Here is a 13,317-nt window from a genome sequence, read left to right as displayed (position 1 = left end):
ATCCAAGGAACAGGAGAGTTGACATTTCGGGCATAAGTCCTTCTTCAGGATTCCTATTACACAGGTTTCTATGCTTCAAAGGTACTTAACTGGGACTTAAAGGTACTTTGGGTGATGCTGAGACTGTGAAAGCATTCTATAATTGTTAATTCTTTTGTTCTTTAATATCTATAATTTTACTGAGCAGGTATGGTTAATCATTTTTAAGATAGTTCCTATCAATACAATATTAGTATTCAGAATCTACTGTCTCTGGTAGGGTTTATTTACTTGGAAAGCAGATTTGCTATTTAATTTATGATTAGGTAAGCTTATACAGTGTTTTTTCATTTTTTCAATATTCAGAAGAGAAGTCTCCTCTTTCTGTTAACTGAAAAGTTCATGGTTGAAATCAATTAACCTTGTGTTGCTTAGTTCCTAATAGCTGTTGGTTCAAAGTACAAACTGCCAAAAAGTTGGCATGAGTTGGAGGCACTCCTTCTCAGTGCTATGAAAATGAGAAAATTCGCATGGCTTCAATAAAAGACTGAATTTGGGATAACGTTGGAGCAGAGATTTTAATCTGACTCGTACCAAATAAGAGTGTTTAATTTTGGAACCACCAAATTTCATTTAATTGTAATTTAAAAATTCCTCCTATTAATGGGAACACTTATTTAGAAAAGGCAAAAATATTATATAAAGTAGAATTAAGTAATTCTATTCAATTTGTTTTCTGGGAGACTCCAGTTTATTGAGACCAAGACCTTGAAAATAATGTTTCGCGAAATTTTCCCAAAATAATGTAGAACTTGAAAATCTAATCTGCATTTTTCTTTTTTAGTGGCAATGTAAGTGGTAGAATGTCCTCATGTCTCTACAAATGTCTGCGTGAAGCTGGACTGGAGCAGTATTACACTCACTTCAAAGCAATGGGTTTTCTGAAATCGCAAGATCTAGTTCAGCTGACCATGAATGATTACTCTGTGCTGGGAATGCATAGCATGCGTGATCAAAAGCGTTTATTCCAACTCATTCAAATTATAAAAGATGTACAAAATGAGGACCACGATGCCAGTGCAAGTACTGACTGTCCCCAGCCAGACTCACTTAATGTCTTTGTGGAGAGAACTAAACCTGGCCCTCGGCGTCAGTTGAACTTTGAGTACATATCTAATCATAAAACGGACAATATCAGTCAGGTTTCTGAAACCAGTAGCTATCTTCAGCTATCATCTGAAAATCATCTTCAGGATACTCCTTCAGGATTGTCGAAACCTCCTTCACCAGTTGATCAGCTACCTATCAAGTTATGTCTAAAGGATATGCACTCTCTTCCTGAGAAGGAAGCTGATTGCTCAACAATCCAAAATACAAAAATGATTTTGCATGTTTCAGGATATAATTATGGACTACCACATGCTGTCTTGAGGTATTGTAATGACAGGTATTGTAATGACAGTTTCAAGATTGACCGTGCATTAGTTTGTAGTTTTAGAATTTTTGCAAAACTCTGAGTATTAATGTGATCACAATATGAAGAGACAGTGGGTCAATGCATGATTTTTATTTTGTGGGAAATTGGTGAATTTAGGAGTGGATGTAATTGACATCGGCTGTTGATATTGTATAAGACTAGTTTATATATCAAAAATAATCTCACAGTTCTTGAATATTAATGATCTCCTAGTGTCTTGATATCCAGTGAGATGAGATAAATATTTTTGTTCATAGAATTTTTGTAGACTATTCCTTATGTGTTAACTATATTTCCATCGATGTCAGAAAACATATTATTGAGTTTCTCTGGGGAAGCAGAAGGTTTCTGGATTCTATTGGACCACAGGGCCAATGCAGTTACCAGATTTCTCATCTGTTGATCTGCTGCAATATTTCTGTTGCTGTACAGTGGCTAAAGCCATTTTATGTTGTTAGAATACTTATTATTTTGGATAGTTGATTTGGTCCATCGCAGGATATGACAATAGGACCTTCAAATGTGTCAATATTTTCATGAAATTGCCTGTTTCCAAAAGGCTTGGGACACAAAGCCTTGAGTTCATAGTGCAGGGTTGGGTAGTCAGCCCTTCACACCTGTATTGTCATCTTAAAAGATTCGCTGTATTTGTTGCATAGCCCAGTGAAACTTTCTCCTTCAAATATTTCTCCAATTTCCTTCTAAACGTCATCGTTGAATCTGGTTCTACCACTCTTCAGGTTGTGTATTCCAGCTCATCAGAAGTCATAAAGTTATAGAGATGTACAGCATGGAAACAGACCCTTCAGTCCAACCTGTCCAGGCTGACCAGATATCTCAACCCAATCTAGTCCTATCTGCCAAAGAAAAATGTTTTTTTTCTTCTTGTTTTGCCTATTGCGTTACTTACTCTCAGAAGCCTTTGTAATATTACACACCGGTTTTAAATCTCCCCTTAACTTTCTCTGCTTTAATATGGACAGTCCCAGCTTCTCTAGTCTTTGGTCCTGGAACTTCAGTTATGTACAATTTTGTAAGTTTTATAAACACCCTCTTAAGTGTCTTTATATCCTTTATAAAAAAATGTACTCTGAATTGGCCACAATTAGTTTAGTAGGGGCTTAACTACTATTTTGTAAAAGTTTAGAATAACTTATTTTAGGTCCTATCCTTCTATTAATAAAACCAAAGATGCTTTTTGAACGGCCTCCTCAATGGTATACCTCCTTTTTCAAATTGCTTATTTATATTTGCATCTCGTTTGCTGTAACCCCTTAGAATTATAGCATTTATTTTATATTTTCCATCATAACCATTTTTCTATCTGATGCGTATCTACATATTTCAGATACTTCATAAGTCAAATGCTGCTCTCCTTGCTGTTTATTGCATTTATGAGTTTTGTTCATGGAAGCTTACAAATTAGGAGCCGTCAGTATGCCATTTGGTTGTTGAGATCCTGGCTGATTTGATTGTGGTCTCAATTCCACATTCTTGTCTAATCTCTACAATTTTGGGATTATCTTGTCAATCAAGAATCTAACTCAATCTTAAAAATATTCAATAACTATTGCTCATTTGGTCTGCCTTCTGCAAATTTTGAAATGATGCCTTGCGTGCACTAATATGTATATCACAAAGTGTAATCATTTTGAATATCAACCTTAGGGGGAGTACTGTATCCTTCCTTGCAATCAGAAAAATAAGTGAATACTACAGTTTTTCTGTTTGCTAATTTTGTATCCTCAGTAGTGTGATATGCTTTTGTTGGATGTGGGAGTTTACGGAAAGTTTACATGTTACTCAGGATTATATCTGCAATAAATGCCATTGGTTGCGAATCCGATTAAATGGAATGGTTTGAGTGACATTTAGAGGCAATAAAGAATTTGCAAGAGCAAGGGGGTGTGATGGATGGCAGTTATAGGAAGGGAAAAAAGTCGCAGATACAGTCACATAGATGGGTTAATTCTAGGAATGGTTAGGCAGGTAGTGCAGGAGTCTTCTGTGGCTCTACTAATTTCAAACAAGTATGCTGTTTTGGAAAATGTAGGGGGTTACGGATTATCAGGGGAATGTAGCACGAACAGCCAAGTTTCTGGGATTGAGACTGGCTCTAATGCAATGAGGGGTATGTCGGGTTCCAAGAGATCAATTGTGTTGGGGAACTCTGTAATCCGAGGCACAGACAGAAGTTTCTGTGGCCAACAATGAAAAATTAGAATGTGCGTTACTTTCCTGGTGCCAGGATCAAGGATGTCTCAGAGAGGGTGCAGAATGTTCTTAAGGGAGAGAGGGGCCAACAGGAGGACATTGTACACATTGGAACTAACGACATAGGAAGGGCAAAGATTGAGATTCTGAAGGGAGAATGCAGAGAGTTAGACAGGAAATTAAAAAGGAGGTCCTCAAGAGTAGTAATATCTGGATTACTCCTGGTGCTACAAGCTAGTGCAGGTAGCATCAGGAGGATATAGCAGATGAATGCATGGCTGAGGAACTGCTGTATGGGAGAAGGATTCACATTTTTGGATCATTGGAATCTCTTTTGGGGTAGAAGTGACCTGTACAAGAAGGACAGATTACACCTGAATTGGAAGAGGACTAGTATACTGGCAGGGAGATTTGCTAAAGTTGCTCGGGATTATTTAAACTAGTAAGGTGTGAGGGGTGGGACCCAGGGATATAGTGAGGAAAGAGATCAATCTGAGACTGGTACAGTTGAGAAAAGAACTGAGTCAAACAGTCAGGGTGGGCAGGGACCAAGCAGAGAACAAGGTAGGACTGATAAATTAAAGTGCACTTATTTCAATGCAAGGAGCCTAACAGGAAGGCAGATGAACTCTGGGCATGGGTAGGAACATGAGACTGTGATATCATAGCAATTGCAGAAACATGGTTCAGGGATGGACAGGACTGACAGCTTAAGGTTCCAGGATAAAAATGCTACAGGAAGGACTGAAAGGGATGCAAGAGAGGAGGGAGAGTGGCATTTTTCATCAGGGATAGCATTACAGATGTACTGAGGGAGGATATTCCCAGAAATCCATCCAGGGAGGTTATTTGGGTGGAACTGAGAAATAAGAAAGGGATGATCACCTTATTGGGATTGTATTATAGACCTCCTAATAGTCACAGGGAAATTGTGAAACAAATTTGTAAGGAGATGTCCGTTATCTGGAAGAATAATAGGGTGGTTATGGTAGGGGATTTTAACTTTCCAAAGACAGACTGGGACTGCTATAGTGTTAAGGGTTTAGATGGAGAGGAATTTGTTAAGTATGTACAAGAAAATTTTCTGCTTCAGTATGTGGATGGACCTACTACAGAACGTGCAAAACTTGACCTACTCTTGGGAAATAAGGCAACGCAGGTGACTAAGGTGTCAGTGGGGGAGCACTTTGGGGCCAGCAACCATAATTTATTAGGTTTAAAATAGATCGACCAGATCTAAAAGTTGAAGTTCTAAATTGGAGAAAAGCCAATTTTGACGGTATTAGGTAAGAACTTTCAAAAGCTGATTGGGGCAGATGTTCTCAAGTAAAGGGATGGCTGGACAATGGGAAGCCTTCAGAAGTGAGATAACAAGCATGCAGTGACAGTATATTCCTATTAGGGTGAAAGGAAAGGTTGGTAGATATACAGAATGCTGGATGACTAGAGAAATTGAGGGTCAAGAGTGTGTTGCTGGGAAAGCACAGCACGTCAGGCAGCATCCGAGGAGCAGGAGAATTGACGTTTCGGGCATAACCCCTTCATCAGGAATGAGGCCTGTGGGCTGGGGCTAAGAGATAAATGGGAGGGGAGTGGGGTGTGGGGAAGGTAGCTAAGAAGGCGATAGGTGGATGAAGGTGAGGGAGAAGGTGTTGGGTCAGAGTGGGGAGTAATGGACAGGTCTGGAGGTCGTGCCGAGTTGGAGGCTTGGGACCGGAGATAATGTTGGGGGAGAGGAATTGAGGAAGCTGTTGAAATCCACATTTATCCTGTGTGGTTGTCGGGGCCCAAGGCAGAATATGAGGCGTTCTTCCTCCAGTTACGCAGTGGAGAAGGCCCAGGCCTACATGTCCTTGACAGAGTGGGAGGGTGAGTTGAAGTGTTCAGCCACGGGGCGGTGGGGTTGGTCCGTGCAGGTGTTCAAGAGATGTTCTCTGAAATGATCCGCAATAAGGCATCCTGTCTCCCTGATGCAGAGGAGACCGCACCGGATGCAACGAATGCAGTCAATGACATTGATTGAGGATGTGGAAGGATCCCGAAGCTCCCTTGGATGGAGGTGAGGGAAGTGGTGTGGGCGCAGATTTTGCGCTTGCTGCAATTGTGGGGAAAGGTGCCAAGAGTGGGATGTGGACTGAGGCATGGACCTGATGAGGGAGTCTTGGAGGGAATGGTCTCTCTAGAATGCTGATAGAGTAGGGAGGGAAATATATCTTTGGTGGGGTCCATTTGAAGACTGCGGAAGTGGCGGAGGATGATGTGATGTATGCGAAGGTTGGTGGTATGGAAGGTGAGGACCAAGGGGGTTCTATCCTTCTTGCATTGGGAGGGATGTGGTTTGGTTAAGAAAAAGAAGGAAACATATGTCAGGTAGCGACAGGATAGATCAAGTGAATCTTTAGACTATAAAGACAGTAGGAGTATGCTTAAGAGGAAAATCAGGAGGGCAAAAAGGGGACATGATGTAGCTTTGGCAAATAGAATTAAGGACAATCCAAAGAGTTTTTACAAATACATTTAAGGACAAAAGGGTAACTAGGGAGAGAATAGGGCCCCTCAGAGATCAGCAAGGTGGCCTTCGTGTGGACACGCAGGGAATGTGAGAGATACTAAACGATCAGTGTTTACTGTGGAAAAGGACATGGAAGATATAGAATGTAGGGAAATAGATGGTGACATCTTGAAAAATGCCTATATTACAGAGGAGGAAGTGCTGGATGTCTTAACGCATAAAAATGGTTAAATCCCCAGGACCTGATCGGTGTACCCTAGAATTCTGTGGGAAGCTAGGGAAGTGATCGCTGGTCCTCTTGCTGAGATATTTGTATCAATGATGGTCACAGATGAGGTGCCAGAAGACTGGAGGTTCGCTAACGTGGTGGCACTATTTAAGAAATATGGCAAGGAAAAACCAGGGAACTATAGACCAGTCAGTCTAATGTTGATGGTGGGTAAGTTGTTGGAGGGAATCCTGAGGGACAGGATGTACAAGTATATGGAAAGGCAAAGACTGATTAGAGTTAGTCAACATGGCTTTGTGCATGGGAAATCATGTCTCACGAACTTGTTTGAGTTTTTTGAAGAAGTAACAAAGAGGATTGATGAGGGCAGAGCGGTAGATGTGATCTATATGGACTTCAGTAAGGCGTTCAATCAGGTTCCCCATGGGAGACTGGTTAGAAAGGTTAGATATCATGGAATACAGGGAGAACTAGCCATTTGGATATAGAACTGGCTCAAAGGTAGAAGACAGGGGTTGGTGTGAATGGTTGTTATTCAGACTGGAAGCCTATGACTAGTGGAGTGTCACAAGGATTGGTGCTGTTTCTGAAGATCTCGACCCTCGGGTGGGGGTCTCTCGGTTCCGCGATCGGTCAAATAATCAACAGGAATGCGGTCTGCTTCAGCAAGATTTCAGTTTATCGTGACACCTGGCACGTTTGTCCAGCAACACAGAGGTTAAAAGCTTCTGTGTTCCTTGGAGAAAATGCGCAATTCCACTTAGAACAAAGGCAATTTTTATTTGTTTTTTTAAGAAATCGTGTAAAATGCAATAAAATGGCATAATGGACAGCAGGTTATGATGATTTTTTTTGGAAAACAAAGTTGTTTACTCCATATTTATCTCTTCCCACCTGCATTTAAAGGTTAACTGGGATGGTTAGTAATGTCCTATCTAGCTTAGTTAATTCCATACTGTGAAGGCCCCATTGTCTGCTTTATCTTTGGATCCAATTAGCTCAGCAAGACAGAAATGCAGCTTTTAGCAGGGTGAAAAACCATTTTAAACAGTGTTAATTTGCAGCATGAAACCATTTTGTTATGTTACTTTGTATTAAGAAGCCATTTTGTGATTACTAAAAGCATGCATAAATTGGTTGCTCCTGACAACAACCTAATTCCAGATTTTAGATCCTCAGGTCCACTACTTTTCGTCATTTATATAAACTCGTCAGAGGCCCATTGATTATTCTCACTCATGATTTTTCCCCCTTGCCATTGCTTATTTTTTACCTAAACTGATTCCATATTGTAAGTTTATCACTACTCATCATGACAATAATACCATCATGTATTAACGATGCTATCCCACCTCCTTTTCTTTTGTTCTATTTTTCTGGAACATTGAAGACCCTTGAATGTTAACTTCTCAGTCTTGCTCACCCTGTAACTACATCTCTGAAATATCTATCAAGTGATATTCAATTATTTTTATTTGTGCAGTGAACTCATGAATACAGAACTGGTCAAAGGTAGAAGACAGAGGGTAGTGGTGGGGGGTTGTTCTTCAGAGTGGATACCTGTGACCAGTGGAGTGCCACAAGGATCAGTGCTGTGTCCACTACTTTTCGCCATTTACATAAATGATTTGAATGTCAGCATAAGAGGTATAGTTAGTAAGTTTGCAGATGACACCAAAATTGGAGGTGTCGTGGACAGTGTAGAAACGGGATCTTGATCAGATAAGCCAATGGGATTTAATTTAGATAAATGCGAAGTGCTGCATTTTGGGAAAGCAAATCTTAGCAACACTTAATGGTAAGGTCCTGCGGAGTAATGCTGAACAAAGGGACCTTGGAGTGCAGGTTCATAGCTCCTTGAAAGTAGAGATGCAGGTAGGTAGGATAGTAAAGAAGGCATTTGGTATGCTTTCCTTTATTGGCCAGAGTATTGAGTACAGGCATTGGGAGTTAAAGTTGCAGCTATACAGGACATTGGCTAGGCCACTGTTGGAATATTGCATGCAATTCTGGTCTCCTTCCTATCGGAAAGATGTTGTGAAATTTGATAGTGTTCAGAAAAGATTTACATGGATGTTGTCAGGGTTGAAGGATTTGAGCTATAGGGAAAAGATGAATAACGTAAAAACAATGACTGCAGATGCTGGAAACCAGATTCTGGATCAGTGGTGCTGGAAGAGCACAGCAGTTCAGGCAGCATCCAACGAGCAGCGAAATCGACGTTTGGCTTTTGCCCGAAACGTCGATTTCGCTGCTCGAGAGGAAAGGATGAATAGTCTGTTTTCCCTGGAGCATCGGAGGGTGAGGGGTGACCTTATAGAGGTTTATAAAATCATGAGGGGCATAGATAGGGTAAATAGACAAGGTCTTTTCCTTGGGTTGGTAGAGTCCAGAACTAGAGGGCTTAGGTTTAGGGTGAGGGGGAAATGATATAAAAGAAACCTAAGGGGCAACTCTTTCATTCAGAGGGTGGTGTGTGTATGGAATGGGCTGCCAGAGGAAGTGGTGGAGGCTAGTACAATTGCAATATTTAAAATGCATCTGGATGGTACATGAACTGGAAAGGTTTGGAGGATATGGGCTGGGTGCTTGCAGGTGGAACTAGATTGGGTTGGGATATCTGGTCGGCATGTCCGAGTTGGACCGAAGGGTTTGATTGCATGGTGTACATCTCTGTGACTGTACTGCCAATGCAACTCTTATTCAGTTTGCATCCATTTTGCTAATATGTGTTATCTGGTACTTTTGTTAAATGCTTTTGGAACTGCATATGTATATTGAATGCACTGTCTACATCAATTCTTCACCTCACTTACTTCAATAAAAAGTCTCAGTCGAACCAGTCAAACATGGTTTACCTTTCACAAATGTTGCTAGCTCTCATTCATTAAATGTTTTTCCAAATTACAATTCATTTTGTCTAGTTTATAATGAAACCTGATTATCTAAATCCAGGCTACCTGTACTTGAGCGTTAATGTTGGGAGCAAGTACACGTCTGTTTAGCCAGCATGCTCTGTTGTAATGGAATTAGAATTAGATTTTATTTATAGGACTGCATAAATACAGTGAAAAGTGTACTAAGTGGCCGTTCTCTGGCACCATCTTGGTGACAAAATCAGAATTAAATAAAAAACATTAGAAATAAAAGTGAAGAAAAACATCCAGATCTTCGTCTAAGTATTGTCTCCATAAAAGTGTTTGGAATCACTGATGCAGGCACCCAGGCCTAAGCATGCCTGAAATCTCGATCAACCTGCGACCATCAATCGCCAGATGGAGCTGTGTTCTTTTTGCCAATGATGCTGCTGCCATCTCCAATCGCAGGGAGGAGTCACATTCGCCACTTCCGAATGCTAAGAGGCTGCTGCCAATCCAACCATGCCCCATGCTCTCTGCCACACTGCCACTGTCTTGCATTGCCAAGAGGAGCCTTGGAAGAACTGTGTCTGCTGCTGCATCCGATCACTGGGAGAAATTGCATCTGTTGCCATCTCCCACCGCCACCTCAGACTGCTGGGATGCTGCTGCCATTCTGTACATGGCCAGCTCTCTCTCTCTGCTGATGCTGCCAATTAACCCATCACAAAAGGCTTTAAAGAAAAGAAAATGAATAAAGAAAAGAAAGAAAACAAAAATATAAGTGCAAAGGAGAAAAAAAGACTAGAGCAGACGAGCTCCAGGCTCAGGAGACCACCTGCATTCCTGCTGCTCCACTGAGATCTTGGGTATATATTGGGCAATGCCCTTTAATTTGTATAAAACTGGTTTTGGTCCATCTCCAGAAGACACCCAGACACATAGCCATAGCTCTAATTGGAGGCCAGTGATTCTGTGCCACGCCACTGCTAGTATTGCAGGAGGCCTGTGTGGAAGAGAAACCTTGCATGCAGTAAATCCAGATAAGTCTTCTCAGGTAGGGAGTAGGAGGACGTGATATACAAGGTAGGAGGATGATGATAAAATGAAGGGATGAAGAACTGTGGGTGAAGCTTCTGATTAAAGTCCAACTGTCTATTTTCTTGAATGTGGATAGTCTGCAAGACTTTGAATATTGTTGCTCAAAGATCCCCACTGTTGATATTAGCTGATTGGTCAGAAGTTCTGGGATTTATCCCTGTCTTTAATGCAGACAGAGAAAAAGTATACATTTACTGTCTCAGCCATGTCCTTAAGTGTCATTGAGATCCATAGCATAGAAAAAGGCATGCCAGTCAAAAACCGCTATTCTCATCCCATGTTCCATCACTTGGCCCATATCTTTGTATGGCTGGGCATCACAAGACTACATCTAAATGCTTCTTAAATGTTATGAGGATTTCTGCCTGCACCACCTTTACAGCCAGTGAATTCTACATTCCCACTACCCTCTGTGAAAATGTTTTTCCTCACATCTCCTCTAAACCTTTGCATCTTACCTTTAAATCTATGCCCCTGCCCCGACTGGATCACTGATCTCTCTATCAAGGGGAAAGGTTTCTTTCTATTTACCCTTTCTATGCCTAAAGTTTATTACAGGTTGCTTTTTGAAGTCTAGTTGAGAAAGCGTATTAGGTGTGAGCAGGTAGGGAAAGAGTTAAGTTTAGGGTTGCTTGACAAAGGCTCAGCAAGCATGACTTTGACCAGATAAGAACTTGCAGTAAACAATGAGGTGCTGGAGGCCAGGGTAGTGGTTTAATGACATGGAGAACATCTGTTGTGTAATGCCAGTTAATGAGCTGAAGAACATATATAAATTCAGATGGCTTCATCTTTACTGTTGATGCTGCTGATTGACTGGGTGACCATTACAATGTAGATGTTGCCTTATTTGAATGCTGCTCCCTGTATGTGACTGTATAACTCCTTAAGAATCTGCTGTTCGAGAGAAGACTAAGAACTCGCGTCTTTGTGTACATGGGCGATTGCTCTCAAATGGGATGACATAATCACAATTATAATGGAGCTGTGGATTAGTTGTTTCTAGAATTATTATTTATTCTATACATTTTTATTCCTAGGCCTGTGAACCCTGGGAAAGAGCAGGCATGGATTGAGGTTGAAAAAATCCACGTTTGTGTTCGAAAGCGACCTCTGGGTGTACGAGAAGTACGACGTGGAGAAATTGATGTTGCAAAAGTGGAAGAAAATAGATCTGTCCTTATTCATGAGAAAAAGGAAGCGGTTGACTTGAAGCAGTATGTCCAACAAGTAGGAATTCTTATTTTTGTTTATTAATTCCTTCAATTTTAAATGTTGACTGATGAATATTCATTCGTAATGAAATTGTATCAGTTTGCTAGGAAAAAAGATAAATATCCTGATTATAAAAAGAATGATAATATGTAGGCTATATGAGTTAGGTTTGAATGATAAGCTATCTGAATTGCAACATGTGTTCTGCCATGATCCTCACAGGTATACTTTGGAATATGAACAGTTGCACACCACTTTAAATACTTGTGTATTTCTGCAGTACTGTTTCTCATCTATCTGTGTAATGCATACAGTATTCTCCCCGTACCTGCAGAGGATACATTCCAAGACCTATTGTGGAAGCCCGAAACTATAGATAGCAGCGAACCCATTCATTAAAATGGGAAATTTCCCTTTCTGGCAGCCTCCTGGTCCCTGGTTCTGGAAGGTTCTCTATAATATGTTCAGGCTGCGGTCAACCATGGATAACTGAAACTGTGGAAACTGGACCCGAGGATACGGAAATTGCTCTGTATTTGATTCAGCAACAACTGTGGAGGGAGAAACAGAATTAATATTTTCAGTCAGATATGGCTCTTCTTCAGTTCAGAAGAATGTCATTTGGACTGGAACTGTCATCTTTGTTTCTCTCTCCATAGCTGCCACCAGACCTACCGAGTTTTTTCAGCATATTCTATTTTTATTTCAAATTTCCAGCATCTACAGTATTTTACCTTTATATGCATTGTGTATTTTTTATCCCCATGGAAACAGGTTGCTGAGGGTTTTGTTTTACATTGGAAATCTATTGAAACTGTGCCATTATGTTCAAAGATGTACGGGTTAGGTGAATTAGCCAAGCTTAAAACAAATTGTCCTGTAGGCCCAAGGATGAGCAGGTTAGGTATCTTAACCATGATTTTAAAAAGATCTGAAGGATTACAGGGGTGGGATGGGTCTGAATGGGGTGTTGTCCAGAGGGTTGACGTAGACTCAGTGGGCCAAATGGTGTCTTTCTGCACCATAGGGATTCTGTGATGCTGTGAATTTTACAATTTGTGCTATTCTTCTCGTATTCATGTTTTAAAAGCAGTGTGTAATTACTGCTAATAGGATCCCAGAAGGCAGCACAAAAAGTTTGAATAGTCGCCAATAATAAGCAGCGTCAAAAAGCATTTGACAGGCAGATGACATATCTTCCTTGTTTTAAAAAGAAGGTGGAGAATTACCGTGAGTCAGGTCAGGATCAGTGTAGAGCCGACCAGCATCACTATGAAGTAGACTGGGAAAAGTGTGAAGCTTTTATGGGGAGATGGCAGAGCAACGGTAATGTTGTGAGATTAGTAATGAAGAGGACTCATGTAATGCTCTGGGGATATTAGTTCAAATTCTACATTGACAATTGGCTAGGTTTTAATTCAATTAATAAATCCAGAATATAAAGCTATTATTCTTTAACAGTCACCATGAAACTACAATCTGTTGTTCAAAATATCCAATTGATTCACTAATGTCCTTCAGGGAAGGAAATTAGCTATCCTATCTGGATGAGTCTGTATGTGACTCCAGATCTACACCAATATGGTTGATTCCTTATTTATATTCTGAAGTGGGCAAGCCATTTGGTTCAAGGGCAGTTGGGGATGAGAAATAAATGTGATCTTGCCAACGATGCTAACATCAAGCAAGTTAGGATCTCTAAGCAAACTGGAATCACTGTCAAGCAGTTTGG

General features: G+C 40.7%; 1 protein-coding gene across 1 annotated transcript in view; it reads left to right on the top strand.

Moving 5' to 3' along the window:
* The first annotated feature begins 842 nt into the window (after positions 1-842).
* The window catches only part of LOC132823298 (kinesin-like protein KIF24), a 71,427-nt gene continuing 58,952 nt past the window's right edge, over positions 843-13,317 (top strand). Inside the window, exons 1-2 of the mRNA XM_060837401.1 lie at positions 843-1,411; positions 11,411-11,600. Of these exons, the coding sequence (XP_060693384.1) occupies positions 843-1,411; positions 11,411-11,600 (759 nt within the window). The remainder of the gene's footprint in view (positions 1,412-11,410; positions 11,601-13,317) is intronic.

This window comes from Hemiscyllium ocellatum, chromosome 1 (genome assembly GCF_020745735.1).
Source record: "Hemiscyllium ocellatum isolate sHemOce1 chromosome 1, sHemOce1.pat.X.cur, whole genome shotgun sequence".
Classification (NCBI taxonomy): Eukaryota; Metazoa; Chordata; class Chondrichthyes; order Orectolobiformes; family Hemiscylliidae; genus Hemiscyllium; species Hemiscyllium ocellatum.
Note: the sequence above shows the minus strand (reverse complement) of the source record. Positions and strands in the feature narration are given on the sequence as shown.